Here is a 15,360-nt window from a genome sequence, read left to right as displayed (position 1 = left end):
TGGTATGTTTGTACACGTGTGCGGAATGTTAGTATTTGTGAACATAAGAAATTGGCGTGTGTAAGAAAAATGGTTAAACATACAAACCTGAGTCTATATGGTGAAAAATACCCCTTGTCATGAAGAGGTTAACCTCTTAACCTGTAAAAAATGGTGCAGCACTGAAGAAAGAATGTGTTTTATGTCATATTGTCCCAATAAATATCGTTTCACTGCAGACCAAAGGGTAATAAATGGGAAAAAACAAAACATTATTGGGGAAGAAAAAAAATTGGCTCCTAAATGTTTTTTTTTTTTTTTTTTTTTTGCTGGCTCCTAGATCCAAACCAAATTTTTCGACACCTGCTTTAGGAGTTTCTTCGATCCGTTTTGATGTTAATCTCCTCGATTAAATATTTTCCTTATCTTGGGTGGAATATTTAGTAAACCCGTCACCCAGAATAAAACTTGCTATAAAAACAAAAACAAAAAAACCCAATACATTTTCTTGTGTAAATTTTTTTTAAAGAAATTTCTCATTTAAATTATAATGTGTTATTGATTTCTAGTTGTGCTAGAATGGAAACGAGTATGATGCTTGTTACCGAATGATCACATGTTATAGTCCACACGCTTAACTCTTTTAAAGAAAGCTGTTTTAATGCATTGCCGTAAAGATACTTCTACTGCAAATAATTGATGAATCGTAAAACTGTCAGCTCTGCTCGGTTACACCTCATCACCACATGCCTAGCAGAGGCAATAAAGATCCGATTCACTCCGACTTTCTTTATATTTGTATATAAACATTTTCTTTTTCAGGCAAAAGCTTCATATCATAAACATGTAAAGTGCTTGCAAACTTGGCTATCAAAGGACTTTTTGAAGTTTTACGTGTCCATCTAAAAAAAAGAAAACCATATGTTAACACTGCACAGTATTTCACATATGGGTTTTTATTTCCACTGCCTACAAATTCACTATATATTTTTCTTCTGGTGTGACTGAATAGTCCCGAACTATAGAGAAGTGGTCTCCAACCCAGAGCTCTAGGTTTTTCGGATTGTCTCTGTTGCCATAGAATCTAGTAAAATCATCGCCTTTTGGTGTGCCTTTAGGAAATCGGAGAAAAAAAATCACGTGGCTGCCTATTCTTTTACCCGGTACGTGGCTTTTCCCAATATAATGTTGGCCGGTAGTGATGGGAAAATGTCAGCCGTGCATTTAGTAAACGATGCAAGGTAATCTAAGGATCAACCTAATAAATACCAAAAATGTATTTTTCTCCTTTATCCAAAACACATGCTAACACCGTAACTTCCAGAAATATCATCTTAAGTAGTAATAGAATATTAAATATACATTAAAAACAATGATCAGTCTCTGGCTTTTAATTTAGATAGAAATGGCCAGCCCAGTTTGAAGAATCCCACACATTTTGGTTTTGTTCTTCACCATAATCCTTGTAACCGCTGGAAATTCTATGGTCTATGATGGTTAACCAATCCCTAAATTTAAAGCAATATAAATTGCAGCAATTTCTGAGTCAAATTCAAAGATTATAGGAACACATAGTGTGTCTAGTGTCTCTTTTTTTTTTTTGTAGTTCATAAAATAAAAAGTAGGTTCTTGTTGGCGCACTAAATCGAGGATATTGAACATTCGAGCAGACACCCGGCAACAAACATTTTGATGGTAACTAATTGGAAAACGTCTGTTTTCTTATAGCAAACAATTCTCGTAATTCTTGATTATTTCTTGCTTAGTACAGTTGTCTATTCCTTCCATTCTTGAACTAATATTACATTAGTCTTTACCCTGGTGAAGGTCTAGCCGATGTATACATACGTCTTAAGCATTGTCCCTCTAGAAAAAGAGGACTTTTATCAGTTTAATAAGACATAACTAACCTTCCACAGTTCCATGTTATGTTTTTTTTTATTTTTGTATGGCTTTCAACATGTGGTTCTTTTTATTTAGAAATGTTAGAATGCATCTGATTTTGAAAGATTGCATGAGCAAGAAGCTGTGTTCTAGAAGGTTTACAAGAGATTTACAATGTGGCAAGTTCATTTTGTGTACACCCATCATTTATAAACGGTGGCTTCTCCGTCTTTCATTCTGGCGTCCTTCCCTTGAACGCATTAAAATTAAATGTGATAATCGTGTTCCTGGACTTGTGTTCTGATCTTATGGTCTCGAAATAAATGTTTCTACCAGTAGGTGGCAGTCTAAGGATAGGTAATCTCTACAAAGAAAGTGTCATTTGTGCTGTTGGGTTTTACTGTGTTATGTTTGTGTAGGGTAGAAGATTTTACCCAAAAAAAAAAAATCCCTTTTATTGTTCCTTTAATGGAATGTTCACTGTTCTGTTGCTGAACTCTATTATACCTGTGACACCGTGACAAGTTCATAAAACGTAAACCGTGTATTGAGAGAATTAGCACCTGATAGGAAAACGCTTATGGAATTGGGTGCTTTTCCCCGGAGCGAGGAAAGAAGAAAATCCGTCTTTGCTTAGTTGGTCAGAGTAGGACATAAGTACTGCAGTGACTTTGTTGCGAGCTTGAGGGTTCTGCTCATTGGTCGTACCTAAAACTTGAAGTTCATTCTTCTGTGATTCAAACTCTACAGGTTGGGAGGCCAAATCTTGCCATGTTTAGTGCACCTGCAATATTGTGAATATAGAGATGTCATACAAGCTGCTAATTGTTACACTTAAACCTGACAATGAGCAACTTACGAGCAAACCTAGTGAAAGGGTCACCATATTTCTAACCTATAGGTTGAGGTGCTAATATCCTACTTAGTGTTAAGTGATTCTCCGTTCTATTGGTTGTATATTTTTAATAATTCACGCTATTGTTAAAAGGGAAATTCCCACCGCATTTTTATTTCCACTTTCAATTTATACGTTTTCAAAATTTATTTTCAACTGTGTTCTAGCTCTGGTATCTTGGGCTGCTCGGTTACCCAAGCACTCTGGCTCCTTACCACACTGCCTGTGGTAAACAGTAGAATGGCTTAATCTTAATCACTCAGCCTGACACTCTGAGGAACTACATTTTCATGAAAAGGCAGGACTTTACTAGTGTTGCCATAAAGAATCTGCATCCTTTGGTGTTTAAGCAGGGAAAATCACCCAAAATATCACTCGACTGACAACAATAACAGCCACCAGGTCTGCAGATAACAGCTGTTTAAAACCAAGAAGACTTTGTCAACGTGATTTACTGTTTACATCGCTGTATTTTATACTCAACAAGAAAGAAAGAAATTTTTTTTTCATGTGACTTTCCCTTTAAAAATCAGCTCCCTTAATAACCATAGATATTGGCATATTATATATTAAAATGTCTATCCTCATGAATGTAGATTTGTTAATATGGAATTGTGGTTCCAAGGTTTGTCCTCAGAAGCGGCTGTGGTATGTTTTTATTATTTTGCAATGTGTTCGTCCTTCAGCACATCTAGATGTATAGATTTTCCATTAGGTATTTATGCTTTGCTTTATAAGGTCTGTACTTGAAATCTGGTCAAGTAATGGTGGTTGATGAGCGACTTGGGGTAATCTGAGACAAAGGTCTTTTAAAATGGTTTGGTTGGAATCTTGAATGTTGCAGCACAGTTGCAGAGCTTGTTGGATCTCATTGCTTTATTAAGCGCTTACAGAGTTTTGACATATCGGTGTGTTAAAGGATATAAGTGTATCTCATGGAGATCTCCAGAATGACTCTGTTCTTTATCATTTGCAGCAAACCTACTAAAAGAAAACCATTCTATTAACGTTTGATGTATGGTGGTAGAGCCGTGTTGTGTCTGGAAAGTTTAACTCATCCCTTTATACCCTTCTTTTTTCAGTTTCCAATTACACATTCTTTTTGTTTCTGGCTGAATTAGATGTATACAATATACATCATTGGGGCCAGAGTGTTTTTTTTTGTTGTTGTTTTTCTTCCTTATTGTGTGTATAATAATAATAATATATAATTAGTGTGTGTTTTGTAGTTCTTACATGACATACCTGTAGTGCATATACTGAATTACAACTAGTTCATAAAACACCGGTACTCAAACCAGATCTTAAATATATAGCATAATTGTGAAAAAAAACTAGGGAAATACACATGGGAACGTTACATCGGCTAGTAACGACCTCTTCCATACAGTGGAGCCAAGTTGTGCAGGTGCATTTTAAAGAAAATGGAAGGAAAAACAATTCCCTTTAAGTTGTCATTCCTGCCGCCCGCAATAAGTCCTTATACAAATTGCCACATCGGCACATCCTAATATTTTCTTCAATAATAATCTCAATAAGAATTGACTTTTGTTATGGCAATGCCTATGAAGTGACTTATAAACTGTAAATTGTATAGTTCGAGCTGCGTCTCTGTCCAACATTCTGGATAACGTATAAATATGGTTTTTTTGCTTGTTTTTTTTTGTCACATGCGATACTATTTACTTTTTATCGGCCGTACTCTAATACAAAAAGAGGTAGAAGCTTACATCACAGCAGACTGCAACAGTCAGTGCTAATACAGTGATGTCGAGCTTGTTGTACCAAGACCACAAGATTGTTGCAAATTTGTTCTCAAACCGTGAATCACTGCTTGTCTCCTTTCGACCTTTCTTTGGGGTCACCAGGGTGATAAATTTGAAATAAAAGGGATTTTATGCTAATTATTGTCTTTTCTATAGCACCAACAATTTACGCAGCGCTTCTTACAGTACCAACATGTAAAGGGTAAAACAAAACTACAAACCAACACAATTAGGTAAAGATGTTCCCAAGCTTCCAATCTACATGGGGACGTGCGTGTACATAAAAACTGTTCATTCCAGATGCAGCTTTTTATTTTGGAAGTGGGATTGTAAGAACATCTTTGAAATTTGAGCCGTCATTTTGATCCATTTATTATATAAAGGATAAAATCTGACCTGTGGTTCCATCTCTAACCTGCAACTCAACTCTGTTAACGTTAAGCCATAGTAAGAAATTCCAAATAAAACACACTTTTGGATCACAGGAATGAGGGACTAGAAGTTGAGATTCTAGTCATGAGCTTCACAGGGTTCCTCTAATGTATAAACAGATTTTTTAATTCAACTATACGACTCCTAGCTTTTTAAATGCAGGTTTGTGGGCTCTCCTGTAGATTAGGTCTGTCCCCCACCAGCTGGAAGGGATTTTTAGATACTGGGACATTTGAAGTATCCTTCTTATTTATACGATTTAAAACTCCAAAATGACCTCATGGTTCACTGAAAAGGTTCATTCGGAGTCCAACGATTACGCATATAACATGGGTCAGACGCCCAGTAAGGTTTTGGCTCTGAAGATCTTGACTGGGTTTATTTTGTGTTTTGTGTACAAATATTAGTCAGGATGGTGCATAAATTCGTACACTGCTCTCCATGGACCAGAAATATTCTTTCTGTCCAATGCTTTATGAATCTCCCTTATGACTCATCCTTGAGTTCATTTCCCGGGCACAGCAAGACTTCCCATGATCCCAGCCATTGACTTTGTCCTTAAAACATTATCACCTAAACCCACATTGCTCCACTTGTTAATATTGTTCTTTAAAGAAATGATAAGAATTATTAAACTCTAGAGACAAAAAATATGAACTTTTGTGATGGTGAATGTTTCTCTTTTTATTTTTTTTCCCCCACTTGTTAAGTTATACACATCTGTTTCGGAGCTTAAACCCAAACCCCCACCACCACCTCTGCTCTGTCATTTTAGGATATTGTACCTGTAGATGCATCCTATGAAGTCAAGGAACTGTATGTGCTAGAAAACAAACTCCAACTGGCAAAGACTGATGCTGAAACATTGCCCACTTTGGAAATAAACAAGGTAATATACGTTGTATATTGGCATCCTGTATCCGTGGAACCCGACCAGTTCTATGACATGTTTTACTGATGCTTGACCTTTTTATACAGCCTATACCGCCCACTACTTCTGGGTATTTCTGCACATCTGTCTAGCTGGTTATTAATCGAACGTGTCTGGTTTTATACCAAGTCTCAAACATTCCAGGCTCCCCTACCCTCCGTCATTTTGGGGTAACTTGTACCATCTAGTTTTCCACAGTTTGTTCCCTTAGATTTCATTGTGCTACACAAGAGTTTGATTGTGGGATCTGAAATGTGTCTTAGTGAGACCTTGATACCTCACTGCCTTTCTGAGATGGCCAAACCATCTCTTTTAAATACACCGCAGACGTTATGAAAATTTTACATTGTGATTTTTCTCTGACCAACTTGACCCTTTGGTCAGACCCCTAAAGTAATTTCAAAACAGACATGCCATTAACAAGCCATTATGTTTTCCTTACTCTCCTCAGATGCAGAGGGAATGATGAAACATTTGATAAAACCGATAAACGCAACCCAAAATGCAGATTTCTGCTGCTAAATTAAATACATCCTTTACATTATGCACAGTTAAACAGCTAAACAATTTACTGAAAGTCTTCTTATCTTACAGGTCGACATGCAGTGGGTACAGGTCCTGGCAGAAGGCTGGGCAACACCATTAAATGGCTTCATGAGAGAGAGAGAGTACTTGCAGTGCCTTCATTTTGACTGTCTGTTGGATGGTAAGTCCATAGCACTTTCTACACAGGCTTTCATAATCCATAATGTTCTAAATTACATCTTGGCAAAATACCAGGGTGAGGGAGGAACTAGTCCATTTTTTTTCGTTTTTACTATTGGTAACCCTTATAATAAATGGTTAGGCAGCCCCCATTAATACCCTTCCTCCCTCAGACTCTTCAGTCATATAAAAGCAAATTAAACTGTTAAGTCGTTTTAACCTCTACTGTATGACGACAACCTACCGGTGCTTCTTTTTCATGAAAGAAGAAAAGCATTCTAGGCAAAGTTATACGTTGGACAAAATTTGACAAGGTTAACTAATAATGATGGTGTTGGAAGTTAATCCCAATAAACACATGAAAGAAAACAAGGTGGAAAAAACGGCTGCATTTAGGAGAAGCATAGCATTGTTTTGAACATTCCACTGGTGGAGATAAGGGTACACAGAATTTGACGGCAGATAAGAACCCATCTAATCTGTCCGTTTTCATTATGGGAAGACTCTGACCTTAATCAGTCGTTGGCCTTGTCTTGGATTCAGGATAGCGTTACGCCTATCCCATGCATGTTTAAATACCCTCTCTGTATTGGCCTCTACAACTTCCGCTGGATAAAAATATTGAGCATCGGAAGCAACGCAAGACATTTATGTAGGTATCAGAAATCAATTTGAGCCCAACACTTAATCTGACATCTGAATTTATATAACGCAAAATGATTTATATGTTCTGTAATGCACAGGTGGAAGAAATAAATTGCTCTGTAAGCAATGCAATACTTTAGTCCATCTTTCATATATATCGAGTTCAGCTCCAGGACTGGTCAAGCTGGTCTTCATTCTCGAAAGCTCTTTGAAAAGACACCCAGAGTTTGTTAGCCGCCAGTGAATAGTAGCCCTTGTCACTCAGTTAATCAGAACATATCCATGTTGGTCGTCTTGTCTCTGTAAACCTAGCCTTCAATGATTGATCCATGAGGTGGTTTGTAAGTAGCTCTGAAGCAGGAAGCGGATGAAAGTTACTTTGTTTTATTTCCTTTGAAGTTGTGAGGTGTGAGGGTCTAGTCAATGGTCAGACAGCCATGATAAATTACCCGATGTATGACATTTCCTTTGACATTTGGAAGCGCATATAGCTCGTGCTTTTTATTTACTTTATCTGTCTTCGCAGTATACCGGATAAATGGTGTATGCTCCTGGAGGTGTTACTGTACATTCATCTCCTACATTCAGAGAAAAGGCGCCATTATTTAGTTTTGCAGACAGTTGACCCCTTTTCAGTATCTTTCAGGAATACTGCATCTCCCTCAGCTTGGATAACCGTGTTAATACTTCCCTTACGAAAAAATTACTGCAGTTTTTCTGAAGTAATACTACAGTTTTTTGGACATGAAAAAACTGCAATACTGCACTTTTACTGCAGTATTACTGCACATTTACTGCAGTTGTACTTCACTGTACTGCAGTTTTACTGCAGTTATTTTTGTACGGAAGTACAAATGCAATAAAGCTGCAGTACATTGAAGTACAACTGTAGATTTGCAATATAAAAAAAAGTGCGGTAAATGTGCAGTAAAACTGCAGTACAGTGAAGTACAAATGCAGTATTGCAGTTTTTTCATGTCCAAAAAACTGCAGTATTACTTCAGAAAAAATGCAGTAATTTTTCGTAAGGGTTGTGCCTAACCTGCATTATAAAGATTTTCCTTGTAACCAGGATTATGTTAAATACATTTAATACAGAGCTGGACTGGGGAGAAAGATAAGATCAGGTTTAAAGGAGAATTGTCACAGCATAGTTAAATTAATAATAAAAAATACCTCTAGCCAATGTTCCCTCTAAATTTTAGTAGTTGGTGTGTACAGAAACCGTATGTGTTTTGTTTTTTTTTGTAAACGATAATTTTGCCACAGCCTCTCTCTCTCTCGCATGGCTAATAAAACTGTATTGCCATGTTTCTACATAATACAATATAAATGCAGTCTATTTATTTTTATTCTATTCTATTTTATTCTATATTTTTATTCAGATGTGTAAGAATGCTTTCAAAAATAGATGTTAATAGTTTTTTTGTTTTTTTTTCATTTAACCAAATGCAAACAGTGAACAGAATAAAAATCAAATTCATATTTGGCGGGACCACTTTTTTGCCTTCAAAACAGCATAAGTCAAACTTTTAACAGGTTAACTTCTATTGCTTCTCCTGGGAGGCTTTTCAACTTAACTACCTCCTTCTCTATAAAGTGAAACTTATTTCATTACCTCTGAGCCTCTGACCCTCTAGTTTTTAGATTATGGCCTCTTGTTTTAACCTTTTTCTTGCTTCAATAAACCTCCCTCCTGGCATTTGCTAGACTTACAAGCGTATGTAATAGCATATAAATAACTCACTTTGATTGAGTCTCTCTTGATGTTCCACCTATTCCAATCAATAGAACACTTTTATAACTAAATTACCAGAAATAACCAATTTTACTACCGTTAAATGTCCAAACCTTGCTGAGAAATATTTTTTTTTAGTCTTGTCAAATTTTATATCATTCAAATTGTTTTCAAGAAATATTTCATTGTGGCTTTTAACCCATGTGACACAAATGGAGAGCATTAATAATTTATGTTTTTGCCATATGAATTAAATATTTCATTTTTCATGTGATTTCTGGAACAAAATGACACGACACTTACTGTTAATATAACAATTATTTGTCCCTGATTTAATATTTTAAGCCCGAGTCTTGCATACACTGATCAGCCATAACATTATGAGCACTGACAGGTGAAGTGAATAACACCGATAATCTTGTTATCATGGCATCTGTCAGTGGGTGGGAAATATTAGGAAGCAAGTGAACATTTCATCCTCAAAGTTGATGTGGAGGAAAAATGGGCAAGCATAAGGATCTCAGCAAGGGCCAAATTGCGATGGCTAGATGACTGGTTCAGAGCCTCTCCAAAACGGCAGCTCTTGTGGGGTATTCCTGGTCTGCAGTGGTCAGTACCTATCAAAAGTTATCCAAGGAAGGAAAAGCAGAGAACCGGCAACACCGGTGTGGTCAAATCCAACAGACAAGCTACTGGAGCTGAAATTGTTGAAAAAAGTTAATGCTGATTCTGGTAGGTTTCAGAACACACAGTGCATCGCAGTTTGTTACATATGGGGCTTCGTAGGAGACCAGTCAGGGTGCATCTCTTACATGGAGAAAACATGGCACCAGGATGCATCTATGGAGGTCCCACCTCGCAACTTACAGAACTTAAAGGATCTGCTGCTAATGTCTTGGTGCCAGGTACCACAGCTCACCTTCAGAGGTCTAGAGGAGCCAGGATCATAATGTTATGGTGTATGTAAAGCATTATAGTAGTAGTTTTATGTGCTTCTAATTCCTAAAAATTATTGCAAAATAATTTGAGGGCGAAAAAAAAAAATTTATCGGTAAAAAAAACAAAAACTACATAGGCATGCCTTTTTTGTTTTCAAAATCAAGGTAAATCCACTTCATCCATATCATAAGATATAGTGACATGTCATCCTGTTCACCGATATTTTTGCGCATACAGGGCAAAAATACAGAATGTTCTGAGGAACTCTTATACATTGTACTGCCTACAGAATAAGTCATTTCTTCTTCAGTCTTATTGTTCCTCTATATCATCGGATCAAAAAGAATGCTGTAATCCATATAAAAGCCATTTTACAGTAAAGTAGAATGAGTTCAGATGTTGTTGGTTTGCCATCATATTGATCTTTTCCTCAACGGGCAGTAAAACTCAGCCAGCACTTCATCTCTCTTCACTCATGTTTTCTCAGGAAATATATTCCCCCTCCTTCACCCACCCGGCAGCTACTATGACATACAGTTTAATGTTTAGCTAGACTGAAGGCTGTCTGTGGATGCTGTGTTTCATTAATTTTAAAAGTCGCTTAGCCTTTTGGTAAATGGAGCTCTAATGAAAGAGTTGTATGACTGCAAAAGGGCAGTCCTTGTGACATTTGAAGAGTTTTACTGGAGACCCACCAGCTACTTGCAGGCTTTTTCCTCCCCCCTTCTCCACCCTGCAGTTTGGAACTGCTTCTATAGTGTTTATATTACATCATATGGACCATCCCATAGCCTGTGAATCTCCGCAATATTTGGATTGTGGAGAACAGTCTGTTTATGCAGGTCTTTCCCAAACCTAGGCGATCACCATTTTTTCATAGACTTCCTGCTGAACTTGGCAAGGGCTCAGATTTGGGAGCCAGGGAACTTCACCTTTTTTGAATCTCCAAAGACAACCTCAGCTTTTAATGATCGGATCCTCCATTAAACAATCATGAGAAATAATGTTTAAATATGGGCAAATCTCGATAGTCCGGTATCCATGTTTTCTAAAGTTTTACAGCCAATGTTTTGTGATGCCCTTTTTCCTCCATGGATAAATTCTTTGCTTGATTCTAAATTCTACTTAGATTAATTCAGTCCATTTTTTTAGGATGGTTCTAATGTATTTGAAATGGCTTTTGTATTTCTAAACTTTTGTATTTATTATGCAGGGGGTGTTATCAACTTGTCTGTGCCTATTGTCCTGACTGCCAGCAACGACGACAAGCTAAGACTTGATGGATGCACTGCATTTGCCTTGGTTTATGAAGGGAAACGAGTGGCCATTCTTCGCCATCCTGAATTCTATGAGCACAGGAAAGAGGAGCGTTGTGCCAGACAGTGGGGAACTACCTGCAAGGAACACCCATATATCAAAGTAAGCTCATACACACTTAATCAGCCATCTGCATTGGCCAATGGTCCTACGTCTCACAAACTATGGACTTTGAGTTGCGGTATGATTGAAATAAGTATCTCCTTAAGCAACTCTATAGTGATTTTTTTTTATTTTTTTTTTAAGATCGCAGTTTAACAATTAAAAGAAAAAATTGTTATAATAAAAGTTATAATAGTTCATATGATATTATGGTAGTACATTTGTATTTTATAAACATTCCACTAGCACAGCTCATCCACTCAAGGATATTGGGCAGATGAGCGTTGTAAACTCAGCAACACAGTGTGATTTATCCAAAAGAATAAAATGGCACCAAGTATAACCTTTACTGTAATGGTTACCTATACCACACAGATACTTCCATTGATAGAAATTTCAGTTTTTGGTTTCCTTTTACACTACGTATACTGCATGCTATGTCTTTAAATAGCAAAGTCTAAAATCCCCAACACGGACTAAGTCTTAATTGGGGATTATTCTAGCTCTGTGCCCGAATAATCTGAATTTTATTAAAGACAGGAGGCGAATATTTTGCATATCTTCCTTTACTTAGACCTCACAGCAGCAAAGGAGAAAAAACAATGTAAACAAATAACCAATCAGAGACAGTCCTAGCATATATAAGTCCCATTCGGCAAGACTGCCTCCTCTTCCTTTGGTATGGAACCGAACGCAGAAGACGAAACTTGAAAACTGGAACGAGGAGATCATAGAGAAAAAACCACAGAGGAAACTTCAGTCCAAGCCTGACCATCCACAACTGGAATTCCTGGACACAGGTCTTCCGGACGCACCGCAGCAGAGAACGGATTACGCTGAAACAGAGAGAAAAACCATAACAGTATCTGGAGATGGGACCGCATGTAAAATATACAATCATAAGCGCGGTACAATCTTAAAATCTCTAAAAATAAATTAAATATAAATTCTACACATAATAATAGACAAAAAAACACCAGAAAAGGAGTTCTAAGATAAAACATTCCGGGTCAGGGAAAGATGGGTGGGAAAAATATTCGCCTCCTGTCTTTAATAAAATTCAGATTATTCGGGCACAGAGCTAGAATAATCCCCAATTTTATAGCGTGACAGGAGGCTCATATTTTGCATTTTTAACGCTTAGAAAAAAGAGAATCCGCCGCATGATCAACTGGGTGACAATAGAAACGACGAAAGGTAGATTCCCTGGACCAATCGGCCGCACGCATGATATCTTGCAACGAACTGCCCATCTGGAAAGCTTGAGCGGCTGCGGCACCTCTAACCGAATGAGCACCAAACAGAGGGTCCACTCCTGCAAGAGAGAGAACCCAACGGATCCACCGTGCTAAGGTGGGCGAAGAGACCGGGCGATACGGGCTTGCATAAGAAATTAACAGTTGGGGTGCCCTAAAAACTCTGTGAACTGCAGTTCTATCAAGATAAGCTTGAAGACAACGAACAACACAGAGAAGGGGTTCCGAAGGGAAAAAAGGGTAAGAGACGGAACTCGAAAGTGACTTAGTACGACGCGAAATTTGAAAACAAACGCCATCCGGAGAAAAAGTCAACGAATTAAAATCCAACGCCCGGACATCGGAAACTCTGCGAAATGAAACCAAACACAAAAGTGGTAAGTTTAGCGGATAAGTGCCGCATCGAAAGTTCCGAATTATCCGCCCAGGACTTGAACAAGTTTAGCACCAGGGAGACGTCCCAGAAATGGGAATACCGAGGAGCAGGGGGTCTAGAAAGACGCATCCCTCGCAAAAGACGGCAAATCAAGGGGTCCCTACCGATCGGAAGACCTGATATGGGAACGTGAGCAGCCGAGATGGCAGAGCGGGTCACGTTGATGGTACGGTACGATTTTCCTTGGGAAAAAAGTGCCGACAAAAAGTTGATAACGTCCGTCACAGGGGCTGTAAAGGGATCACCTTGTTGAGCCATACACCAGCTACTCCACTTGTTCCAAGCGGAGGAGTAGGCGCGTCTAGTACCGGGAGCCCAGGATTCGCGGAGTAGGTCTCTAGCTGAGTCTGATAGGCCTGGTAGATTCCAGGAACCCCTGAAATCGACCATGCCACCAGAGAAAGACGATGATCGACCACCAGAGGGTGTGGGGAGTCCTCCGGGTCTCGAAGGAGAAAAGTACTCCACGGAAGGATGAGGGGATCCCTGTAGGACATTTCCAAGAGAGCCGGGAACCAGGGTTGAGCTGGCCACAGGGGCGAAACTAACACAAGGGAAATCACCTGTCGTCGCACTTGGTGGATCACGCGAGAGAGCATTGAAAAAGGAGGGAACGCATAAGAACCCGTCTGAGGCCAGGTCTGAGAGAAAGCGTCCGTCGCTGTTGCTTCCGGATCCGGAAGCCAACTGAAGAAGGATGGAAGTTGGAAGTTCCATCTGGACGCGAAGAGATCCACTGAGAGTGGACCCCGACGAAGAGCGATTCTCGAGAAAACATGCCTGTCTAGCATCCAGTCGCTGGCATCTCTCCAGGATCGGGAGAACCAATCTGCTGTCAAGTTGCTCGCTCCCGGAAGGTACTCCGCTGACAGAGAGATTTGCCTGTGAAGACAGAACTGAAAGAGGTCCCTGGTCAGATTGGATAGACGTTTCGACCGAGCTCCACCGAGACGGTTGATATAGCGCACCGCGGACACATTGTCCATGCGCAGTAAAATGGAACAATGAGAAAGGTCCTTGGAAAAACTGCGGACCGCAAAAGATCCGGCTATAAGTTCCAAGCAATTGATGTGTAAGTGACGCTCGTCCCGTGACCAGCGGCCTCCGGTTGCGGAATCTGCGCAAGAGGCGCCCCAGCCCCACAGACTGGCGTCTGATTCCAAGACAAAGTCTGGTCTGGTTCCGAAAATGGCTGTGCCATTCCATGCTTCCATGTGCTTGAGCCACCAATTGAGTTCCAGACGTACATCTGACTGGAGGGGAACCAATTGATCGTAAGATTGGAGAGCCCGAAGATGTCTGGCTTTCAGGCGTTGCATGGCCCGATAGTAAAGGGGGCCCGGAAAAATTGCTTGAATAGAAGAAGATAAAAGGCCTACTATTCTTGCAAGATGTCTCAAGGAGATGTATTCCAGGCGAATAACTTTCCTGATCTCTTTTTTGATGTTCGCTATTTTGGAAGAAGGGAGCTTGAGAAGGGAATTGATGGAATCTATCTCGAAGCCCAGAAAAGTAATCAACTGTGTCGGGGCGATGACCGACTTCTGGAGGTTCACAATGAACCCCAAAGCCTGAAGCCAGCCGATAACCCAGGTTGTTTGAAACCGCAGTCGTCTCGGGTCTGAGTGGAAGAGCAAGATGTCGTCGAGGTAGATGATCGAACGAACACCCCGAGCTCGAAAGAAGGCCATGACAGGCTTCATTAGCTTCGTGAAGCACCACGGAGCTGAGCTCAAACCGAACGGAAGGCAAGTGAATTGCCACAGTTGGGAATTCCATATGAACTGAAGAAACTGTCGGCAGTCTGGGTGGATCGGTACTGTAAGGTACGCATCCTTTAGGTCCAGTCTGGTAAACCAATCGCCTTCTCTTAGAAGGTCTCGAAGCATATGAATCCCTTCCATTTTGAAGTGACGGTAAACCACATATTCGTTTAGGAATTTCAAATTTATGACTGGACGATTTTCCCCTGATTTTTTGCGAACAAGGAATATGTTGCTGATAAAACCCTGGGGGCCAGATGACCTCTGGATTGCACCTTTGACTTTGAGAAGTGCTATTTCTTGGTCGATGAGACTTTTGTGTCTCTCGATTGACAACTAAGGGGGCGGGGGGGTGGGCCTGAGACGGGGTGGACACAAAGTCTATGGAAAAACCCTGTATCGTCTGGAGGACCCAATTGTCTGAGGTAATGAGGTGCCAACAGTGGGAAAAGAATGCGAGACGAGCCGCAGGGAGCACGGGAGGAAGGAAAGAAGATAGTATTGGAGGACTTAGCAGATGAAAATCTTGTTCGTCCACGTCCACCTCTGCCACGACCTCTCTGGAACCCTCT

General features: G+C 39.6%; 1 protein-coding gene across 1 annotated transcript in view; it reads left to right on the top strand.

Annotated features, from left to right (window-relative positions):
- The window catches only part of LOC149289315 (bifunctional 3'-phosphoadenosine 5'-phosphosulfate synthase 1-like), a 39,944-nt gene that overhangs the window by 11,637 nt on the left and 12,947 nt on the right, over positions 1 to 15,360 (top strand). The window contains exons 6-8 of the mRNA XM_089490769.1: positions 5,732 to 5,845; positions 6,482 to 6,593; positions 11,128 to 11,333. Coding sequence (XP_089346895.1) covers positions 5,732 to 5,845; positions 6,482 to 6,593; positions 11,128 to 11,333 — 432 coding nt within the window. The remainder of the gene's footprint in view (positions 1 to 5,731; positions 5,846 to 6,481; positions 6,594 to 11,127; positions 11,334 to 15,360) is intronic.

This window comes from Sceloporus occidentalis, unplaced genomic scaffold, assembly GCF_023333645.1.
Source record: "Sceloporus occidentalis isolate IW3139 unplaced genomic scaffold, rSceOcc1.0.p SCAF_46, whole genome shotgun sequence".
Taxonomy (NCBI): Eukaryota; Metazoa; Chordata; class Lepidosauria; order Squamata; family Phrynosomatidae; genus Sceloporus; species Sceloporus occidentalis.
Note: the sequence above shows the minus strand (reverse complement) of the source record. Positions and strands in the feature narration are given on the sequence as shown.